This window comes from Cucurbita moschata, unplaced genomic scaffold (genome assembly GCF_002738365.1).
Source record: "Cucurbita moschata cultivar Rifu unplaced genomic scaffold, Cmos_1.0 Cmo_Scf00006, whole genome shotgun sequence".
Lineage (NCBI taxonomy): Eukaryota > Viridiplantae > Streptophyta > Magnoliopsida > Cucurbitales > Cucurbitaceae > Cucurbita > Cucurbita moschata.
Genome location: NW_019268522.1, coordinates 3955431 through 3979327, shown reverse-complemented (window position 1 = coordinate 3979327; position 23897 = coordinate 3955431). Strand labels below are relative to the sequence as shown.

At 35.1% G+C, this 23897-nt stretch overlaps 2 protein-coding genes across 9 annotated transcripts; both read left to right on the top strand.

Moving 5' to 3' along the window:
• The first annotated feature begins 1157 nt into the window (after positions 1-1157).
• Positions 1158-10712, top strand: LOC111444197 (uncharacterized protein Cbei_0202). Of its 5 annotated transcripts, none has more exons than XM_023082200.1 (16): positions 1158-1566; positions 1675-1737; positions 1838-2272; positions 2683-2754; positions 3218-3343; positions 3441-3653; positions 3855-3902; positions 4298-4459; positions 5055-5216; positions 5469-5562; positions 5869-5987; positions 6077-6121; positions 6696-7053; positions 7920-8094; positions 9829-9888; positions 10604-10712. In XM_023082200.1, the coding sequence occupies exons 1-13, from the start codon at positions 1249-1251 to the stop codon at positions 6927-6929; spliced, it is 2091 nt and encodes a 696-aa protein (XP_022937968.1). In that variant the 5' UTR covers positions 1158-1248; the 3' UTR covers positions 6930-7053; positions 7920-8094; positions 9829-9888; positions 10604-10712. The 5 variants fall into 5 exon arrangements, with proteins under 5 accessions (XP_022937968.1, XP_022937967.1, XP_022937969.1 ...); XM_023082199.1 differs by lacking the exon at positions 10604-10712 and adding an exon at positions 10191-10515; XM_023082201.1 differs by lacking the exon at positions 10604-10712 and having other exon boundaries at positions 7841-8094; positions 9829-10075.
• Positions 10713-14856: 4144 nt separating this feature from the next.
• LOC111444199 (AUGMIN subunit 8-like) lies at positions 14857-23015 on the top strand. 4 transcript variants are annotated; one of them, XM_023082205.1, is made up of 9 exons: positions 14857-14934; positions 15038-15254; positions 16086-16666; positions 16770-18207; positions 18990-19109; positions 20180-20296; positions 20378-20467; positions 21231-21338; positions 22688-23015. In XM_023082205.1, exons 4-9 carry the CDS (start codon positions 16918-16920, stop codon positions 22778-22780), a joined length of 1818 nt encoding a protein of 605 aa, XP_022937973.1. In that variant the 5' UTR covers positions 14857-14934; positions 15038-15254; positions 16086-16666; positions 16770-16917; the 3' UTR covers positions 22781-23015. The 4 variants fall into 4 exon arrangements, with proteins under 4 accessions (XP_022937973.1, XP_022937974.1, XP_022937972.1 ...); XM_023082206.1 differs by having other exon boundaries at positions 14876-15254; positions 16773-18207; XM_023082204.1 differs by having other exon boundaries at positions 14876-15254.
• The last annotated feature ends 882 nt before the right edge of the window (positions 23016-23897 follow it).

Below are 23897 nucleotides of genomic sequence, written 5' to 3'. Positions count from 1 at the left end.
GGAAACACTGACACTCTTTATTAAGACCAATCGAGAAGAGAATACAAGACACTCTATAGAATACTACTGCTTCTTATTGTTTTTGGATTTCTTGGATGAATAACCTAGGTAGGGTGGGGTATTTATACTTAGCCTAAACAATCTATATTTAACCAATCTAAATCTAGACCTAACAAATCTAAATCTTTCTCCTAAAATATTTAGATCTCTCTCTCCTAAAATCTCTACTAAAATAAATACACTGGGCTCGTACAATTATTGGGCTTGACTCTATTGGGCTAGTACAATTATTGGGCTTGACTCTATTGGGCTAGTGATGATATTTCAACCGTGTGTTGGATGATGCACCGTCCTTCTCGATCGCATCATGACACTCTTCTATATTGGCCCGCATGTGACCGGGGAAGCCGCTTTGCTTGTCATGATGTGAGGGTCACAACCTACTCTCTTCATATTATAGTTGTGACACTGAGTGCCCTTGGGTGTGTGACATGAACCTCGTTGAGTATGAGACTTTGCGGTGATGCCTCCCATCCTTGGGCCAGTGTTTTGAACGCAGCGTGAAGAATAAATTTCATAAATTTAACTACGAGTTCATTAAATACAAATTAAAATGCATATCTATTTTAAAGCTCAACTTTGCACAACACGTAAAAAATGACTCCAATATCTTCTATAATTTTTCTTGAAGAGCTCACCATAGCTTAAATATACGTGACTAAAACTCATTGTAATTTCTTGGCTCTCCTCCTTATAATTGGACCTTGAAGTATAACAATTTATCGTAGTTCATATGAACGTCGAGACCATTTGACTCTATAAACAACAAATTTTGTATAAAAGCTATAGTTTATTGGAAGGTGAAAGTTCCACATCCGCCAATTTAGGGAATGATCATGCATTATAAACAAAAAATACTCTCTTCATTGGTACGAGGCCTTTGGAGAAGCTCAAAACAAAGCCACGAGAGCTTATAAGTGGACAATATTATACCATTGTGAAAAAACAAAGCCACGAGAGCTTATAAGTGGACAATATTATACCATTGTGAAAAGTACATAGTTATCTTCATTTTTTATTAATATAAAAAAAATAAAAAAAATAAAAAAAAAAGAATAAATAAACTAACAAGTGCTAACGGATTGAGTTTTTCTGAGTGTTCTATATGTCCATCCGAATTCCAAATTCTGAAGGTGCAATCTCCTGCCTTCGTTCTTCTTGGGCTACAGCTACTTCACTCCCTCCGCCATGGCTCTTCTTCCCTTCAACCTCTCTCTCGGATGCCCTAACTCTTCACTCTTCTCTGCAACTCCCAGGCTCATGTCTCCTCGGCTTCCACCATTTCGTGTCTCATGCGCTAAACGCACCGGCAAGAAGAGGTATCCATCGGAGAAGAAGAAGCTCAAGTTGAAACACAAAGAAGTCCTCACGACCGTCGAGAACAAGTTCGAAGGCATTTGGAGGCTCTTCAAGCTCGGAGTTCCTGTAGAGAAGGATCCTGGCAAGGATTTTCATGGACTCTCGGATGCTCTGATGCAAGAGATTGCTAAAGTCCTCGAGTTTCCGGTAATTTTGACTGCTTCGATGATTTTTTTGGTTGATAATCCGAAATTGAGTGGTTATATGTTGGTAAACACTGCGAGTCAATTTTCTTTTTGTTTCCTTGTTTTCCAGGTTGCTTCGTTGCTGCCACGGGAAGCTTTCTCGGTTATTCGTAAATCTTTTGACGCTAGAAAGGTATGTTTAGGGATGTTCATCTGATTTTTATCATTTATTTTATGCCTGTTGTTTAGATGGAATAGTTGATTATCAAGGAGTTCTTATGTTTTGCTTCCAGATGTTGAAAGAACCAAAGTTTGTTTATACTGTGGACATGGATGTAAATAATTTACTGATTCTAGAACCTCGTGCTCGGGATTTCATTTCGGACTTGGAGCCTAAAGTTGGATTGATAGAACATATTGTAAAAGAAAAGGTTTCCAATGATGTAATCAGTATCGTTCATGATCTCAAAAGCAATCACGAAGTGGTGGAAGAAAGCGGGCTTAACGGTCACTCTGGTCCTTTCATGCGTTTGCCAAGTAGTAAACCAAAAATTGCTGTTGTTGGCAGTGGGCCATCGGGCCTTTTCGCCGCTCTTGTCCTTGCAGAGTTTGGAGCTGATGTTACCTTGATTGAAAGAGGTCAACCAGTTGAACAAAGAGGGCGTGATATTGGTGCATTGGTAGCTCGTCGGATTCTGGAACTGAATAGTAATTTTTGCTTTGGGGAGGTGATTAATTTTGCTTATTTTATCATCATTTCCACTGTCTTGTTTGGTTATAAGTTATGTATGCATCACATTATTGCTTTATTCGAATTTCTTGCTTTCAACCAATGCTATTTCCCCCTAAACAAAAAGAAAATGAACTGTATGATAGTCAATGATGATTTTATCCAAACAAAACGTCTATGATTGAACTTCACTGTTGTGTGAATGTCAGTTTATTTCCTTATTTATTTTTGGTATTCTTGACTAGATCTATATGCACAGTCAATTGGGCATCTTTTATGTTTTTCTCACTGGCATACTGTTGTGTGGTCATTTGATGGTCTTGCTTTTTTCATCAAAGATATCATGATGCTTGGCTCTTCAGTTTTTTTTATCTTTTGAGTCATTCATTTAGAACTTATGCATGGCAGGGTGGTGCAGGTACCTGGAGTGATGGGAAATTGGTCACTAGAATTGGTAGAAACAGTGGCAGCGTGCAAGCGGTTAGACTTTTGCACCCTTGTAAATCCATTAGTTTTTTTAATATTAGTGTCATAAAATTAGTTGTGCTTTTATAGTAAGGGACCTAAATCTTTGAATGGCCATCATGTAGTTTCTGCATGGTGCCTGTTCTTTGTTACAATTCTTACTTCCTTTGTCAGTTGTGTAGAAAAACAAGGAATTTGATATGAGTTTTCCCTATAAATGTTAAAATAAGAATCGCAGATAGCAGCACTATCTCTGTTCCATTCTGCATATCTTCTACCCCTGTATTCATTTATTCAAATTTCCATGCCCTTTGCATGGCTTCAACCTATTTTCTTATTTTTGAACTTCATGTCATCTAAAATCAACACCATAAAAAGATAGCCTGCTTTCTCACCTCATTTTGCAATGTATTGCAATGATATTATCTGCTTTATCTATGATATCGCTGGACAACTGAATTTTATGTTTTCTTTCTAGGTTATGAAATCTTTAGTTCATTTTGGGGCCCCAGAGAATATCTTACTTAGTGGAAAGCCTCACCTTGGAACAGACAGGTTGGTTCCATTACTTAGGAACATACGGCAACACTTAGAAATGTTGGGTGTGAGTATCTACCTTATTTCCATCCTTGTAAGATCAAATATTTTCTGATAGTTCCACGATTGTTCAGTTTTTCCCTTAATTTTTATGACTTGATTAGGCCACTGTCAAGTTCGGGACTAGGGTTGATGATCTAATTCAAGAGAGCGGACATGTGGTGGGTGTTAAAGTTTCTGATTCAAGAGATAAGTTAAAGCTCAACAGCCAGAAGCTTGAATTTGATGCCACTGTCCTAGCTGTTGGCCATTCTGCACGGGATGTATATCAAATGCTTATGTCTCATAACATTCCCGTGGTTCCCAAGGAGTTCGCCGTTAGTTCTTTTCTTGGTCCCTCTTGTTTTGTGGATAACTTGGCTTCTTGCATCTATGCATGCTTTCTTTGAACCAAAAAAATGTGGATGCTAAAATAATGCTGGAAGTACATACCTGGATTCACTTTGTTGTGCTAGATTTATTGCCGGATTACTCCTCTTTTATGAAATCTCACATTGTTGTCCTCCATGTCTGAATAGGTTGGCTTAAGGATCGAGCATCCTCAAGCATTAATAAACAGCATACAGGTTGGTTTTATTGATTTGTTTAAAATCGATTGCCTTTTACTATATTTTCCAACTAAAAAGAATCAAGAAAGAATCCAAAACTTCCAAAAATTATGTTCGATGCATTCCAATCAAACAATTATGGTGATGTACAGATTCATGGAAGCATGCATACAAATTGAGTCAGTTTTTATTATTTTTTTATTTTTTATAAATAAAAGTCAACAAAACTCTGCAACTATTCTAATACTCAGTTGATTTTTGTTCCAAAATTTTCTTTCTTAACTACTTTTTTTTGGTGGGGGACGCGAAAAGTAAACTTCGCTGTTATCCATTTTCCCGGATGTGTTATTTTCCATTACATATATGTTTCACCTTGTTTGAAGATTTAAACCTGATCATATATTAAAATGCAGTATTCTGGATTGGCCAATGAGGTAGAGAAAGGACGTGGGAAAGTACCGGTGGCAGATTACAAAGTTGCCAAGTATGTTAACATAGACACGGAGGATCCATCCTCCAATTCTGTTGCAGCAAATCGCAGTTGCTATTCATTTTGTATGTGTCCTGGTGGCCAGGTAGGTTTCTCAATTGATTGCCATGACCAAGAATGCATATTTTAAAGACTGGCTTTAGGTTGGGAGCTCATCTGGTATCTGATTACTGTTGGGAGCTTGTCTGGTATCTGATTACTGTTGAGGATTGTTGGGAGGGAGTCCCACATTGGCCAATTTAAAGAATGGTCATGGGTTCATAGGAATACATAAGTAAGGAATACATCTCCATTAGTATGAGGCCTTTTGGGGAAGCCCAAAGCAAAGCCATGAGAGCTTACTATTGTAGAGAGTCGTGATTCCTAACGATTATACCATAATTGGATGATTTGGCATTGATCGGTGTGCAGTTATGGAAAAAAAAAAAGAAAAAAAAAGTCACTTTTTAGAAGAGCTAAAATTTAGATACTTTCTTAGTGTCACATCTGCATCGATTCATGCCCTTTATGTTAGAAAACGGCCATTATTTTCTCTCTAATTTCTGATACTTCAGAAAAATAGAATTTAATACGTTGAAGTGTAGCCTCATTAGGAAACTGGCATTCCGTGAATTCACCATTGTTTCTTAACGAATTTTATCATTAATCTCTGTCAATATAATTTGATATGTCATTTCTAGGTTGTCCTCACTAGTACAAACCCCGGAGAACTTTGTATCAATGGCATGTCATTCTCTCGACGTTCATCAAAATGGGCAAACGCTGCCCTTGTTGTCACTGTTTCAACTAAGGATTTTAATGATCTCGGCTTCCACGGACCTCTTGCCGGGGTTGAATTCCAGGTAGCTTTTCTGTGTTCTCTCACTTTATCCGAACATTTTATCTCTTCTGGCAACTGAACGCTCTCTCCGATGTTTTGAGGAATAGATTGTTGTAGTTATGTAGTTTTTCATTTAGACACATTCCCATCATGTGATCATAATAAATTTATCTTCTCCTAAAATAACTTCAGCTATTAGATATCAGTTACTTTACCCACGTACTGGCTTTCAGAAACGATGTTACGTATTTGAATTATAATATTTTCTTGTCAGAGAGAGTTTGAGCGAAGGGCAGCCCTCATGGGAGGTGGAAATTTTGTTTTGCCTGTGCAGACAGCTACTGATTTTATGGACAGGAAGTTAAAAGGTATGTCGAGTCCCCAATCTCTGAAACTTAAGAAGCACAATAAGTCTAGACTCAGAGATCTTCTCAATACCTGACATACAAATATACTTCTTAATTATGAGTGAAACACTGAAATGTTTCGGGGTTTTAAAAAAATTTAAACCAGGGTTGGGAATTCGAACAGAGCTATGCCCACATTGGCATGATCATCTCTGCACATTCATTATCAGCACGATTATCTGTCCTAAACTTCATTTTACCAGCTGTTTCCCTCTCTTAGATTGATTTTTTTTTTCTATTCTTTTCTATTTTTCATTTTCTTCTCAGTAACATCCGTGCCGCCATCAAGTTACCGGTTAGGAGTGAAGGCCTCAAATCTCCATGAGTTATTCCCTGGTCATATAACAGAAGCTTTACAGCAATCTATCCTAGCATTTGATAAAGAGGTTCTCTCGTAACTATCTCTGTGACGGCATGGATTTTCTTTATTATCCTAACTCATTGACCTTTTTCTTTCCAAATTTTGGGCGTTCAGTTACCAGGTTTTCTCTCAAGTGACGCCCTTCTACATGGAGTGGAGGTAGTTTTTCTACTGTTTATTAGTCATTTTGGTTTCAAGGGTTGTCTAACCCCTTTTCTCTTTAAATGTCAAATGGATCTATCATGAAAAAAGTATTAATGATATTCCTTTAAAACGTATCTAGAATTTTAAAAAATTGAGGTGCAAATTGGTTTATTATTTCTTTTATTTAAAAAAGATATGGCTAAATTATAGGCTTAGGTCTTAAACTATGTCTAATAATTTTTTAAAACTTAAGTGTCTGATAAGTTTTAAAATTTCTTGAAAAGCAAATGTCGTATCAATTTTGTACTAACACATTCATGAATCATAGAAAATCATAGAAAAAGTTGAATAGGTTTAAATTTTATTGGACAAAATTGAGGATTTAAATTTTATTGGACACAAAATTGAGAGTTTTAACTTAAAAGACTTATCCGATGAGCTTATTAGACATAGAATATGAACATTTGGACTTGCAAGGCACAGTTTAAAACCTATTAGTCATGTTTAGGCTAAACAGATAATTTGACAAAACATTGTTAACCAACTAAATATCAGAATCGCTATTCATTAAAGTTAATTTTGTTTTCAGACGAGAACAAGTTCCCCTGTTCAAATCCCACGCAACTCCGAGACTTATGAAAGCACATCTCTTAGAGGACTCTACCCGGTTGGCGAAGGAGCAGGCTATGCGGGAGGAATTGTAAGTGCGGCAGTCGATGGCATGTACGCCGGCTTCGCTGTGGCTAAGAATTTCAATCTTTACAATGGTGACCTTGAGACGGTTTTGGGTAAGGCTCAAAGTTCTGGGTCCGTAATGTACTAGAGCTAATCCGGTTCACTTGCCAGCAATAGAAGAGCCTGTGACTGCAAATTGGTCAATCTCTGCATGCCAATTCCCGCAAGCCCATCTAAATCAATCAGGTTCTTCATTCAACCTAACTGTAGAGGTACCTAAAACTCTGTTAATCGTTTCTTGATGTGCTACAAGCCTAGGTCATTTTTAAAATTTTCTAGCATAAATAGAGCTAGGTTAAAAATAAAGTTCAAGTTCTTTTTGGTCCTAGAGTTTTGAACCTTATATTTTAGTCATAGTGCTTTATAAAAACTCATTTTTTTAGTTCATCAATTGGAATGAAACCATCGACTTTTAAGATAGTAATTAATGTTTTATCCAATGAGCATCCTCGAACCGATAACTTTATAAAAACATTATATTAATTGTCATTGTTTTTTTAATAAATGATTTAGGAGACAAGCATATTCATTTACTTTGATCAATAGATACGTATGTCCGCACAAACAAGTATTTAAAGTCACATTTAGTAACTTAGATTTTCTAATTTATTTAGTTTCTTGTTATATGATTAATAAAAAATTAACACTAAAGACAAATAATTTTTTAAAGCAACATTAACAGACTCAAATATAATACTTAAAAGTTGAAGGACAAAAATATAATGTTTGAAAGGTTAGGGACTAAAATATTATAAGTTTGAAAGTGAGATAAGAAAGAGGTAAAACTAGGATTAAAATAGGTTGGTTTTAAAAATAATGATTAAACTAAGACACTTTTTACCAGGTGCAACAGTAGGAGATATATTGGTAAATCATGTTCACTACTAGTTACTTGACATGATTTTTTGGTAAACTATCCTATTCGCATTAATTTTTAAATTGCTGCTATTTCTGTTATTTTTGCCAGAAAGTTGCATTAAATAATGGCATCCATTCTAGGTGATAATTTGTATCTGAGCATACCCTTATAATGAAAACTGGCATGCTTTTTGGAATCACCCTTACTTTTGGCCTTCAGGAGCATGGAGTTCCATTGTAGTAATCCAAACGAGGCTCTGCATCATGTTGTTTGATTTGAGGTGGAGACATACATCTTCTACGTTGTAAATATGCGACAATTAAACGAGTTGCTCGGATCATGTATTGCTGCTGTTTGATTTTGACTGATTTCGAGAGAACTCTACTTGGTCGAGGTAAGTGCTAATTTCTTTTTCTAAACTCATCGTTTTATTTTGGTTAAATTACAAGTTCACTTCAAATTTAGGATTGAACTTATGGGTCTTAAAACTTTCCATTTTTGTATTTAATACTCTTGACTTTAGAAGCATCAAATAGATTTTTTGACTTATTCAACCGTTTTTTTTAATTCATAAAATTGTTAGGCCACAATATTGAAAGGTTAGTGTTTTAACGGACGCCGAACTGTTTCTTTTTTTTTAAATGTCAAATAGGTTAAGGATTTAGTCTAGATTTTGTTAGACTAAAGTTTCCACTAAATTTTATTTATTTATTTTTATCTATTCGTGTTGTTATTATTATTATTATTATTATTATTTTGTGGTAATTCAATCAAGACTTTCTTCTTATCTTGAGCTTTTGGGTACATACATAGTTCTTTGGAAGTATTTTATAAAAACTTTTCTGAATCTCTCTTTTTCTTTAATTTATTTTTATCTTATTTTCTTACCCTAACATTTAAAATATCTGAGTTGATTTTTTATTCCAAAATCCTATTTTAAAACAATTTTCAGCCTCAAGTGTTAAAGAATGCTTTAACTTGTAGCTTTTGTTCCAAGTGTCAGCTGTTTTGATGTCATTATTTCTAGAGTGGAAAGAAGTCAAATAAAGTATTATGTAATTGCCTTTTCTTTTTAAGCAATGCCAACTTGTGTCAAAATTATTGCTCAAAATAGACCTTTTTATATCTTTATGTAGACTTAATATAGCCTCTTAATTAATTTAGATGTATTTTCTAAAAATTATTTTAAAAGCATGTTCGCAGATTTTTTTTTTTTTTTTGGATGAAAGTCCCACGTCCGATAATCAGAATGATCATGAGTTTATAATTAAAGAATACTCTCTTCGTTGGTTTGAGTTCTTTTGGGAAAGCCTAAAGCAAATCTATGAGAGCTTATGCTCAAAATGGACAATATCATACTATTGTGGAGAGTCGTGTTCATTTAACATGGTATTAGAGTCATGCCCTAAACTTAGACATGTCAATAAAATCCTCAAATGTCGAACAAAGGACTTCAAAAGAAAAAAGAGTCGAGACTCCTCGAAGGCATAGTAAAAAATGACTAAGACTCCAAAAGAAAACGAGTCGAGCCTCGATTAAGGAGAGGTGTTGGGTGAAAGCCTCACTTCGGCTTATTTAGGGAATGATTATGGGTTCATAATCAAAGAAAATGGATAATATCATAGAATTGTGTTCATTTAAGATTTTTTGTGCTTCTTTTTTATTTATAGATTTTGCATATTAATTTATTATATAATACTTTTTTAATTATTCATTATTCACTCCTGTGTGTTTGGCTTAGATTGTTAATTTACATTAGATTTTGATGTTCATCAAATTGAATCATAGATGTTGAAAAAGTTTGAATTCATATCTTCTCAAAATTTAATTAGATAATTATGCATGAATTAATTACCATAAAATTTAAGCAATAGAAATTCTTGAACTCGGCTACAAACTCAACTATAGCAAACCAAAAGAACCACCAATAAAAGGAACCTTCTCGAGTTACAGCAGATGAAGGTACGAAACTCATGGTCGTTTATAAGTTTATGGTATAATTTGGTCGTTTATAAGTTTAGGGTATAATTTGATGAAAGTTAAAATTGGCTATGGCTCATATCAATGTTACGTATTAGGTTGGAAGTAAAATACAATTGAAATATCATGTTTGTTTCATATGTAGCAGAGGGAGTGCTTTTGGATCCCATAGGACATCAACTCTGGAAGATTCTGCATATTATTATTGGTATGTATTGATTTATATTTTTCTGTATTTCTACAAAAATATTATTGCCAATATTAGCAATAGCATAAAACTTCGTTTCCGTAAGTAATCGAGTTTCATTGAGAGATTTGAATTAGAAAGAAACGACATATAGAGACGAGTCTTTGAAAAACTCTCCTTTGTAATCGAATCAATGAGAGAAACATGGTTAGGAATCGGCCTAATACAAAAACTTTTGTGAGATCCCACATCAGCTAGGAAGGAGAACGAGACACTCTTTATAGGATGTGGAAACCTCTCCCTAACAGACGACGTGTTTTAAGGTTTTGAGGGGAAGTCTGGAAAGGAAAGTCCAAAGGGGACAATGTCAGTTAGCGGTGGGCTTGAGTCGTTACAACTTTCCTTTCTCATGAAAAGGGAAGGTTGGAGGACCTCCTAGAATCTCGATGACGAATCTACTTTCCTTTCTCATGAAAAGGAAATGTTGGAGGACCTCCTAGAATCTCGATGACGAATCTATGAGATCCTAAAAGGAATCTCGAAAGGAAAATTTTAGACTCGTAGCAATTTAAATCTGGCACTAAAAAAAATCAATCGAAATTAAATGACGGTTTAAATTATTTAACGAGACTTTGTAATTTATAATAATATTGTTGATTTTATTATTTTTATTTAACTCAATTTCTTTTCTCAAAGCTGTAAATTGTTTTATTTCTTTCACTTCTGTAACCAAAAGCAAGAGGGAGCGTGTGGGCCCTCTCCGGGGAACATCGATCCGGCAGTTCCACGGTACCTTGTCATGCTCCCTTTTGTAGACAATTAAGACAATGAACACTTTGCTTCAATGAATTATTTGCTCAATTATAGAAAATATTACTTTAAATAATTACTAAATAATATTTTTTATTTTTTACAAATGTTTAAAATATTTTTACTGTGAAGCGTTGAATGAAAAATGTTAAGGGTTTGTATATATTTTTTTAATTATAATAGGGTCGTTACTATATGCATGACATGACTGTTAATTACGTATATATTTATTTAAAAATTTTCATATCAGGAATTTTAACATTTGTAATAAAATATTTAAAACAATAAAGTGAAATTTTGAATAAAATAAGAAAGGAATAATCTAGCCTAAGAGTTACAAATAGCCGGGATGCATCTACCATCTCTTTAATCACAGTCGTCATCGTAACATCGTCATCTGTGCAGAGGTGTCTTACCTTTATGTGAAAAAATAAGAGTAGCATGTAGATTGAGTATTTTAGAATGCAATCATGTTTCAGACCTATCATTGTATAAAACATCATAACATGGCCTTAGTCTCACCTTTCAGTACTTTTCTAGATGCAGTCCATGTATACGCTCATGGACTCCCAAGCGAGCTTTTATGCATACCTCTGGACTTACCTTCGATTAATGTACACTCATGCTGTCGGTATACCACGGAGAGAAGGGAGTGTGCATAGTATCATGTTGTACATAGTACTGTATCGTAACATCATAGTAGTCAGTATGCAATGTAGAACTCAAATGGGAAGATGCTTGGAGAGACGACTTATGCTCAAAGTGAACAATATCATGCTATTGTGGAGAGTCGTGATTCCTAACATGTTATTGGTTCAAATCTATCTCTAATTGAATGACCGACAAACTTCAGGTTAAACAACTTAACATGCGAGTATTTAATCAAGTCTATGGTCTAATCTAATAAAAATTAATACGTATCTTAAACGTGTTCATCAATAAATTTTAACATGAGGTAGAAATATCTCAAAAAAATAGCTAAGAATTTCTAGCTACTCACGGGATTTTTCGCGAACCCAACCGTTTCACTACAATTTTAACCACGAATTAGCTTAGACAATTTCCATTTTTTTTGTTAGTTTTATGTCGATTTTCTTTTTCTAAATTCATTAAATTTAGTAGATGTTATTGTTCAATTGGCGAGCAGAAACGATTACCATCACAATTCGGTAATTTTGATGGTAAAATGACGTTATGAAACACCGTGGAACATCGAATATTGGTTGTTAAAGTGTCGTCGGAGGAACGCCTGGAAATAGCAGCATAGTCGAGCAAAGGAGAAGGATCCACATCTTTCTGGACATCTATTTAGTTTTTTAATTGCAAGCTCGGGTGGTTGATTGTGAGATTTTCTTTTATTCCAATTAAATAAAACATGTTATGGCTACCCGATACTATTTTGAATGATTTCTATTAAAACGTAGGAGTTTACTAGAAGGTAAAAATTATTAAAATAAAAATTATCTCACCAAAGGTAAAAAAAATGATATTTTTCCAAAAATATATGTAGATAAATGTTTTTTTTGGTGTGAAAATTAATTTTTACTATTTTTTACCGTTCCTTAGGAAACAAAATAATAGCTAGTTATGACAATCCTTTACCATTTCTCTATTCCTTCACCATTGTTTTACCATATTTGATCCTTTACCATTTCTCTATTCCTTCACCATTGTTTTACCATATTTGATGTTGACATTATTTCAAGTAAAGTTTTTATTTTTGTTTTTGTCTAAAAAAAATTAATGTCAAAGAGTTTTAAATATTAGTCCTAACACTTTTTTTTAGGTAAAGACGTCTCAGTATTTGGATAAGGATTCGAAATTTTGATTTGACACCGGATCGAGTTTTTTAAATAGTAGTTCTTTTCCTAACAGGTAAAGACAAGAGATCACGGGTCGGCCTGTGCCTAGAATTTGGATCAGGATTTGAAATCCTGATTTGACACTTGATAGAGTTTTTTAAATAGTAGTTCTTTTCGTAACAGGTAAAGACAAGAGATCACGGCTCGGCTCGTGCCCAGAATTTGGATCTGGATTCAAAATCCTGATTTGACACCTGATAGAGTTTGTTAAATAGTGGTTCTTTTTGTAAAGACAAGAGATCACGGGTCGACCCATGTCCAAAATTTGGATCAGAATTTGAAATCCTGATTTGACTGAAAGAGTTTTATTTTTATTTTTATTTTTTTTATTTTTAAATAGTAGTTCTTTTCTTAACATTTTTTTAGGTAAAGACAAGAGATCACGGGTCGGCCCGTGCCTAGAATTTGGATCAGGGTTCAAAATCTTTTTTAGGTAAAGACAAGAGATCACGGGTCGGCCCGTGCCTAGAATTTGGATCAGGGTTCAAAATCTTGATTTGACACCCGATAGAGATCACGGGTCGGCCCGTGCCTAGAATTTGGATCAGGGTTCAAAATCTTGATTTGACACCCGATAGAGTTTTTTAAATAGTAGTTCTTTTCCTAACATTTTTTAGGTAAAGACAAGAGATCACGGGTCGGCCCGTGCCTAGAATTTGGATCAGGGTTCAAAATCTTTTTTAGGTAAAGACAAGAGATCACGGGTCGGCCCGTGCCTAGAATTTGGATCAGGGTTCAAAATCTTGATTTGACACCCGATAGAGTTCACGGGTCGGCCCGTGCCTAGAATTTGGATCAGGGTTCAAAATCTTGATTTGACACCCGATAGAGTTTTTTAAATAGTAGTTCTTTTCCTAACATTTTTTAGGTAAAGACAAGAGATCACGGGTCGACCCATGCCCAGAATTTGGATTAGAATTTGAAATCCTGATTTGACACCTAATAGCTCCGACACTCTCCAACATCCTCTGCCATATGCTGCTTTTGTGCTCACTCACATGTATCCCAGAAAATTTCTAGAAGGTCACCGAACACAGAATTGATCTAAGTAAAACATACTTAATCATAAAGTTTCTATGATTAAGCCACTAAAAAGGAAGATGCATTTTATTGGTATAGGTAGTAACTTTCATTTAAGCCATTCATAGTCATTCTATTCTCAAAATCACTATCATTCAAATATGATCCCGGTTCATTCATATACTCATCCTTTACTTTGGTATCGCATCACGAAACAATATTTACTTCTAGATAGTTTCTTGCCGTGTTGAATAACATCTCATATTAACTCGAGCACGTAGGATGAGGTATCCCGTTCATAATTTCCATATTTAGGCTCGGATTTGATTTCCGTTTCTATTCATGTTTAAATTAGCTTTCCTTGAATACCAATATTATTGTGATATACTATTTTTTTAACATTTATCTTTTTAAAATTTTTACAACTAATTTATTTATAAAAAAAAAAAAAACCATTTTTAAACGTATTATTTAAAGAATAGAAAAGTATTTCTAAATTTACACAAAAATAAAAATAAAAAATAAATTAATAATATTAAAAGTTAAATAATAAATAATAATATTTTTTTATTAAACCTTTAAACTATATTTAAAAATAACTAATCTTTTATTAATGAAATAAACAAACAATTTACCCGACCCATCTTTTTTTTCTCAAGATCTAATTCTAAGCTAGAGTGTGAGCCGTTCTTCGAGTAAGACGGCCCAGATCCCCTGCTAGCAGATATTGTCCTCTATGTGCTTTTCCTGAGGACTTTAAAATGCTTCTGGAAGGTTTCCACACTCTTATAAATGGTGATTTGTTCTCCTCCCCAACCAATGTGTGAACATCACAATCCACCCCTTCAGGGCCCAGCATCCTCGCTCGCACTCTTTCCTTCCTCCAATCGACGTGGAACCGCCCCCAAATCCACCCCTTTAGGGCCCAGCGTCCTTACTGGCACACCGCCTTGTGTCTACCCCCTTCAGGGAACAGCGAGAGGGATGACACATCATCCGGTATCTGGCTCTGATACCATTTGTAATAGCCTAGATCCACCGCTACCAGATATTCTCCGTTTTGGACTTTTTGGGGGTGGTCATTGTGATGTCCCACATTGGTTGGGGAGGAGAACAAATCACCATTTACAAGAACGTGGAAACCTTCCCCTAGCAGACACGTTTTAAAGCCTTGAGGGGAAGCGCGAAAGGGAAAGCCTAAAGAGGACAATATTGGTAGCTGATTTTATCAAAATTTAATTAGTAATTTATTAGATTTTAAAAAAAAAAAAAAAATTAGGGTAATTAGATTAACTTTCAAAAATGATAATAATTCCAAGCTTCCACCGAGAAAGTTGGTGGCGCGAAAACAACGGCCACCGGCGGGTCCACACCGGTTAAAATTCCTAAACGAAACCGTTTTTTTTTCCTCATTACAATTATTAATTTTCGTAATCTGTTTCTCTTGCTAATAAATTTCATCAAGTTTTTTTTTGAAGAATTAATTTCGTTGATTTACTACCGGATTTGAAACTCTCTGACGATCTGCCTGCCGGCGACGTATTTGCTGTCGATCTCTTCCTCTCCGACGTTTCATCTTAACCGTTGTGGCTGTGATTGAATTCCTAAAAAGATCGAAGTGATTTGGATTTTCGGTAGCATTTTCTTGCTCGATTTGTTGTGCAGTGGAAGAGGAGTTGAAGTTTTTGTTCGCAAGTGAGAAATCTATCCCTAGCTTTCTCGAGTTTGATTTCTGTTTTTTTTTTTTTTTTGTTCTGCTTGGAGATTCTTGAGTGAATAGATGGATAATCTGATGTTTCAGTTGAAGTTTCAATTCACAAGTGAGAAATCTATCCCTCGCTCTCTCGAGTTTGATTTCTGGTTGTTTTCGTTTTTTCCTTGGAGATTCTTGAGTGAATAGATGGATAATTTGATGTTTGGTTGATGAAATTCTGGAGATGCTTTTGGTTATAAGCGATTACAATTTTGTCGTAATTGAGGGTTTTCGTTTTCTTTTTTTGATTCATTTTGCAATTGAAAGAGGAAAGTTACGCATCTGCTTCGTCCTCTCTTTGTGGATCACTGAATGAGGAAAAAGACAATGGAAGTTTTAATTTAAGACGGTTGGTTAATGGAACTCACCGTCGATTACATTGTTTTTTAGTACAGAGACTTTGAATGTTCTTCGAGTCGGACGAACTCTGTCTCCCATTTTCGGATCTCTCTGAGATTTCTTTAACTTTTTCCCGCATAGAGATCGCCATGAACAGTAGGAGAACCAGAGTTTGTCTACATTATCAAAGACAACCTGTTACATTCAAATTACAGACTATCCCCACCTCTGATTTTTCTCTGAGAATTGATTTTGAGATTTTTCCCCGTAAATTTTTTCAAGTTTCACCTTCTCTCGATCTACTTTTAACATTTCTAAATCGATTTCTGATTTGCGAAGATCATTCTCATAAGAACTTTTTCTGAAAACCCGATGTTACTAATTTTTCTGTGTTGTTCTTATCTTCCTTTGATTTTATTATTTTTTTTTTGTAGAACTCATGGGGATGCCAAGTTTCTTCTGCACGTGGGCCTCTATTTCCCCAAGAACATCAAGTTTCTTCTGCCTTTATAATAATCATTAATCAAGTTTAGCGTCGTGAAAAGGAGTGTAGAGAGAAGAAGATTGAGTCGGCGGTGGCTTGTTAAGAAAAACCTATTTCCACCCCATCTGACCTTGGCCTTCCCGTGAGAAAGCTTATGTGCTGAAAACTATTTTGGAAGTTTTTTTTTTACACTTTTGAGTCTTATCCTCCACTCCCTCCACTCAAGAGACTTGAGCCCACTTGCCCTGGTCTCCTCAAGTCCTGAGGGGACCCCTACCCCATAACTGCTAAATGTGGTTTACCACCAAAATCAACCTCCCATGGTACCTGCCTATACACGTTGAGGCAGTTTTCGCTGTTTCCCCCACCCATTGTATTATAGCAAATGATCTGTAACGCGTTCTTAACCTCCTTGTTACTGTCTGATTTCGTTCGGTTCTGGGTTTTCTTGAAGAGGAAGCAGCACCCATTTGCGTTATCTTGCTGTTGTTACCATATTTTTGTTCAGCTAGATCTGGGGTCTATAAAGATGTATGCGTTTCTTATTTTTTCTCTTTCGTTTTTGTTTGTGGGGTTTACTCGTTGCTTTCTTAATCAATGGCAATCTGTACCTTTTTCACTTTTGGTTGTGCAGCAGTGACAGAGATGATGCTGAGAACTTTCCCCCCTTTTTGCTGTTGGTATTATTCAGTTGATTGCTGGATGAGTGAGGAAATCCATGACAGCCTGATTTGTTCTGGTATGAAGATTTTCATCGATGTGGTCTGATTTTGATTGTGTGGATGGATATAGTTTATTCAGATTCAACAAGGAAGCATTCAACAGAGGAGACCACGAGACATCCGCTGGTTCTGGCTGAGAGAAACAATGTACCTGCCACTCGTCGCTCTCGGACAAGGGAAGTTAGTTCTAGATATAACTCACCTACTCCCTCGTCGAGTTCCACGGCTCGGCGCTGTCCGTCGCCGAATGCTTCAAGAACTGTGTCTGCTTCCTCCCAGTTGGTGCAGAAAAGAGCCCAATTGGCTGAGAGGAAGCGGCCTTCCACGCCTCCTTCCCCTAAGAGTCCATCAACTCGGGGCCATGACTTATCTGATGATTTAAGATCGTCTTCAAAGACAGGGGGCAGTCGATTGGTTGAAAGTTTATGGCCGTCGACCATGCGGAGTTTGACTGTCTCTTTCCAGTCTGACATAATTTCCATTCCTGTCAGTAAGAAGGAAAAACCAGTTCCTACATCTCCATCTGATCGAACATTGAGGCCGTCTTCAAATGTTGCTCACAAGCAGGTTGAAACGCCTACTGTTTCAAGGAAACCTACGCCAGAGAGAAAGAGGAGTCCTCTTAAAGGAAAGAATATGCCTGACCAGTTGGAGAATTCTAAGCCAATTGATGGCGTGCATACCAGGCTTATAGATCAGCAGAGATGGCCGAGTAGAATTGGTGGAAAGATATCATTAAATGCATCAAGTCGAAATGTGGATCTTACCGATAAAATAATTCGGAGTTCTAGTGGACCACTTCCAGGAATTGGGATATCTTCATTGAGGAGAACTTCATCTGAATCTATGACCAAACATTTTCAGAAATCTAATAATGATTCTGCGAGGATTCTTCCACTTGTTGATGATGGTCTTAGAATGGAAAATGGAATAAATTCAGCTGACGATTGTTCATTGCAGGCATCAGGAACTCCAAAGTTAGATAGGTTAAAATCAACGCCTGGTATTAGATCTCAGTCTTTGCTATCACCTGGATCTCGTCTACCCTCACCCATTAGAGCCTCTGTGCCATCATCCTCTGTGTCTAGAGGTTTGAGTCCAGCCCGGCCAAGGCCATCAACTCCTCCTGCTAGGGGTGTCAGTCCATCTCGAATCAGGCCGACTAATTCCAGTGAATCCACCAGCAAAACTTCGGTGCTCAGTTTCATTGCAGATTTTAAGGGTAAAAAGGGTGCTCATTATATTGAAGATGCTCACCAGCTGCGGCTATTATATAATAGATATACGCAATGGAGATTTTCCAATGCACGAGCAAAGGCAATACTTGACATGCAGAAAGTAAATGCAGAGGTGTGCATCATTAATTTCTAGAATTAATTAACCTTTTTTTTCTTTCTTATCTATCTGATTGAAGTTGTTTTGTGCGAGTTACAGTTATTATCGTCATAATGTGACGGTCATATGATTCTAAAAGTATTTAAATACATAGATTTTCAGTAGGGCCCAGGGACATTTTCTTTTGATCATTTCTATATAAACTAGTTACATGGTTTTCCATCTTATATCTGTCATGACAGATTACTTTTTCTGTTAGAGGTTTCAATTCTTGTAATATTTCTGTAGCCCTTAGCTAAACCTTCTCATTATTTTAGCTCATATATGTTACATTTTATCCTCTATATTAGATTGGTTCCCTTCAACCATTTTTAGGAGGCCTAATCCTCTTGACATTTGTGTGACTTTAAAATCAATGCAATATTATTTCAATGTTCATACAAGGAGAACTATATCTTTTAGCTTGTGTCAGTTGCTAATATACTAGTCACTACTTTCATTGATTCAACTCCTTGGGAGTAATTTTTCGTTGTATTTGGCAATTTTTTTTCAGCAGTTAGTTGTAGAAAATCTTTATGGAAAAAAAAAAAAAAAACAGGTGTTATCAAGTTAGTCTTTGATATTTAGATGTCTTGTATAGATTTGTTTATCTCTTGCAAATAAAATTAAAAATTTTGAACTTCTTGTGAATCTCCCATCGAGTTGGTGCTTTGTATCACGATCTTAGTTGTCAATGGCGACATCCTTCCCTGAAAATGACAAGTTAACATTTTTTTTTCTTTCTTTTGGTGACACAGAGAATGCTATGTAATGTCTGGAAAGCTATGATACGTATTTGGGATTCAGTAGCCAGAAATAGGATCAGTATCCATATGCTGAAGCTAGAGCTTAAGCTGAATAAAATCATGAACAATCAAGTAAGTTCTTTCTTTAACTTGTATGCTATGATAGAAAAAGTGACGCTTCCCTTTCATTTGTGTAGAGAATTTCTGTACTGTTTAGCGTAAGTTCTGTTTGTTCTTCCGTCGGTTGGCACTACTTGTAGACACAGCTGCAGAATTTCATAAACCGTTTCTTTATACAAGAATAAAGCTATTATGCTGGCGTTTAATCATTGCAATCGACCCATCCCCTTATATATTACTGAAATTGGAAATCCCTAATTTCTTAATGAATTAGCTTATTTTTGCTGTCATACTGATTTAACTATTGCTTTCTATGTTATGCACTATAGCCGAATGATTGTATCTTGTCATTCTTTCAATGATGATATATCTCCAAATTGTTAAGGTAGTTGCTGGATTTGAAGATAAATTTAGGTAAATTTGATTTCCTTTCTGATCTGAGACGTTCACGTGAAGCTTGAGGTTCACCCAATAATTTTAGAACATTGTCTATCTACAACACTGAATAACGAGAATGTTTAAGAGATGTCTTTAATTTTATCCAAGACGATGAAAGTAATGCTTTAAATTGTTGAGAGCTAATTACAAGCGGAATTGAACCTTTGCTGAGCCAAGTCCATGTAACTAAGAGTAAAATTTTGGAACAGTTCCTTTGCTATATGAATATGAATTGGGGAATTAGGTAGCGGGAGTTCAGTCAACCAAGTAAAGTGCTCATTATTTGTTAAGAAAGTTGTCTATAGAAGAAAACCTATTATTTGGTCAAGAATTTGGTTGACGGAGGAACTGTTGCTATTTTTGGGAATTAAGAAAGATAAAAACAGTAATATATTTTGGTATAAACTAAGAGAAACTAAGACGTTCAAGATATCATTTATTTCTATGATTTTACTTAGGTCAATGTTTTATGGGCTTTTAGAACATTTTTCGTTCTCTAATCATTGGTTTCAAGGAGAGATTTTTTTTTTTTTTCTTTGGGATCTATGTTTGTAGGAGGACATGTAATTCTCCTTTTTAATTTTTTGTTTACCTCTTCTTTATGTCAACATATACTATTACTTATTAAAATAGTGAAAATCCAGATGGCCTACCTTGATGAATGGGATTCCCTTGAGACAGATCATATCAATTCGTTGTCAGGTGCATTGTTAGATCTAGAAGCAAGCACTCTTCGAGTTCCAGTAACTTCAGGGGCAACGGTATGTTTTATAAAAGTTCGTCAAATTGGGAATATTCAATTATTGAACGAGTTTCGGCCTCTTAGATTTGTACATCTGCAGGCAGATGTTGATGAATTGAAAGGTGCAATCTGCTCAGCTCTTGACGTGATGCAAGTAATGGCAACCTCCATAGGCTCCTTGCTTTCACAGGTGAGGTTTTAATCGACTGTGTTGAAGTTGTAGTGATAACTTTTTAAATTCTTTTCCTGTTCCTTTTACTTGTTCAGTAATGATGCAATTTTAATGGGATTATTATGTTTTGAATGAGTCTTAAAGAAAATGAATAATCCTTACAGATACGAATTTGTAAGAAAACATATAAATATTTAACTGTCATGTTAATGAGTCTAAACAGATAAGCCTCATGTTAAGTTGAAAATACCGACAACCCAACCGATCAAGTTAAGTTGGTTTGAACAATAAATACGAATCTGTTCAATTTCATAATATTTAAAAATGAAATGTAGTTGGTCAGTTTGCTTTTGATTGATTTTGATCGGTTTTGATCGTTAGTTTGTGGCATCTGTTTATATGTTATGTTGTTTCAGCGTGTAAATAATATTTAAAAATGAAATGTAGTTGGTCAGTTTGCTTTTGATTGATTTTGATTGGTTTTGATCGTTAGTTTGGGGCATCTGTTTATATGTTATGTTGTTTCAGCATTTGTTACACGCACGCTCGATATCCTAGGCCCTAGATAACAGGGTATGTGTGATGTCAAGGAAACTTCATTTTATTCGTTTCAGTCATTTAATGGTTTACTTTGCTGAGTTACCGTTGCTACCCTTACAGATATACAGTTGGTATATTCCTTTATTGTCCTTAGGTTTGGGCATATCTTTGTGCATATTAAACTCTGCTGTCGGTTTGAGATACATGTTGTTGTCTGAGACATAGTTCTTCTGTGTTGTAGGTGGAGAGAATGAATGGGTTGGTTTCGGAACTTTCAATTGTAGCTTCACGAGAGAGAGCAATGTTAGATGAATGCGAATCACTGTTGGCTTCAACAACAGTGATGCAGGTGAGAACAATATTTCATTGCTCTTAGTATTAGGAAAACTAATTTATTTCACAAACCTCACCAGAAACACTTCTAATTTTATTTTGCCAAGTTTTTTTCCTTAATGGTTTTAGATATATGATATATGAAAATAGACACGTCTGATGATGCCTAGTTAATTTTCTTAATTTTTATGTTTATTTTTTAGTTGATGAACGACAAGGAAATGGAAATGTTTTCTTTCAGAACGCTGTTTCAAATTATTTAGGCACAATTTTTATGAAGTTTTCTTGAATGTATGTCCACTGAAAATGTTTTCTAAGCATGTTTTTCAAAAGCCACAATTAGACTGGTTACTGAAATTGAATTTAAGAACAAAACTGAGCTACTTTTTACTGACTTCTAAAAAGTGACCTTTCAAAGGGTGAATCTGGTCCGAAGTTGTCGGAACGAATCGTTTGCACGGTCACTTTTTAGAAGTTATTTGGAAATATCATGAAAACAGTTTTTTACTCTCTTAAAATTTATGGTATGGCATGAGAACATGTTTATGTTACAGTTCTCTTTAAAGTTGCTTTCTCGTAATTTTCTTTCTAGATGTCCTATCTCTAAGAACATTGAAGCTAAAAGCTATTTTGAGACAATTACCATAGGTTGACCTGGTAGTCTATAAAGATTATTTAAATAATAAAACATTTAGAGAGAATGAGCCCATATCATGGTGACGACCTATTTAAGTTTTAATATCGTACGAGTTACCTGATAACCAGAGTAGAAGATTTGATGGTTGTCTCGTAGGAGATAGTCAATACCTATCTAGGAGTTAATATCATACGAGTTACTTGATAACTAAATGTAGAAGATTTGATGGTTGTCTTGTAGGAGATAGTCAATACCTATTTAGGATTTAATAGCGTAGGAGTTACTTGATAACCAAATGTAGAAGATTGTCAAGTCAATACCTTTTTAGGATTTAATATCGTACGAAATACATGATAACCAAACGTAGAAGATTTGATGGTTGTCTCGTAAGAGATAGTTAATACCTATATAGGATTTAATATCGTAGAGTTACCTGATAACCAAATGTAGTATATTTGATGGTTGTCTTGTACGTGATTGTGAAGTTGCACGAGTTACCTGATAACCAAATATAGTTAGATTTGAGGGTTGTCAGTCAAGATGCACGCAAGCTAACTCAGATATGTAAAGAAATTATGCTTTGAAAACAGAATCGAAGGACCGTGTTTGAAAACAATATTCCCAAACAACCCATCTATTGATCCCTCCAAAAACTCCTCCATCATTATTGCTGAAACTGGATGTGTATATATTTGATTATGATCTGTGTTGTGTGTGTATTGAAACAGGTAGAAGAGTACAGTCTTAGGACACATCTCTTGCACATTAAACAAGCTTTGGAACGCACAACTCTCAATCTTCTTCCCCATCAACCTTCATAATCCCTCGCCAACCAACCAAGCTAACAACACCACCATACTTCTTCCCCAAAATGCCACTTCTATTTGCTCCTCCCATCTTAAATGTACATTTTGTTATTTATTTATTTTTATATACATACATCATGTATATAAATTCCAAAGAGTATTGCAATGAAAATGAAAGTGATGGTGGCAATCATTCGTTCCCTTTGTATGAATTGGGGCCATGTTCTTCTGATCCTTTTTTTTCGTGTTAGTTCTCGTGCGAGTCTTATCTTTGACTGATACATGAATAAGGTGTGTGGTTAAATTGGTCGATGAATGAAAATAATGAGCATAGATACACATGTGAGAACAGGAGCTTTGGAAATTGGGGTCATTTTCTTATGATCCCTTTTTATCGTGTTAGTTCTCGTGCGAGTCTTATCATTGACTGATACATGAATAAATTGTGTGGTTAAATTGGTCGATGAATGAAAATAACGAGCATAGATACACAGGTGAGAACAAGAGCCTTGGAAATTGGGATCATTTTCTTCTATCCCTTTTTTCGTGTTAGTTCTATCCTTGATGAATCAATTGTGTGGTTAAATGAATGAAAATAACAAGCATAGATACATAGTTGAGAACAGGAGCTTTGGAAATTGGGGTCATTTTCTTTTTATCCCTTTTTTCGTGTTAGGTCTTGAGCAAATTTTATCATTAGCTGATACATGAATAAGGTGTCGTTAAATTAATCGATGAATGAAATTAATGAGCATAAATACATAAGTCTTTTGACACCGACCAAGGTCGATGTTTCTAGGTGATGTTCTTGTTTGAATTCTGTTATTGTATATATTGAAATTTCTATTTATAAATTTTTTATTTTATATATATTTTATGGATATATAAAAGGAGGTTGTAAATGTTATCCTAGGATATGTTTAATCCACTTTTGTCCGGAGTATCTCACATAATAATGTTATTGAATTGGATTAGGTCACGTTAAGAAATTTTTTAGACTGAACTAATTATTCGGGGTTGTGAATTTTTTCAATCAAAACAACCTTTATTAAATAATAAATCTAACTCAATTGGTATTTATTTAAATTTTTGTTTTTAATAAATTTGTAAACCTATTTATTAATTTATTTTT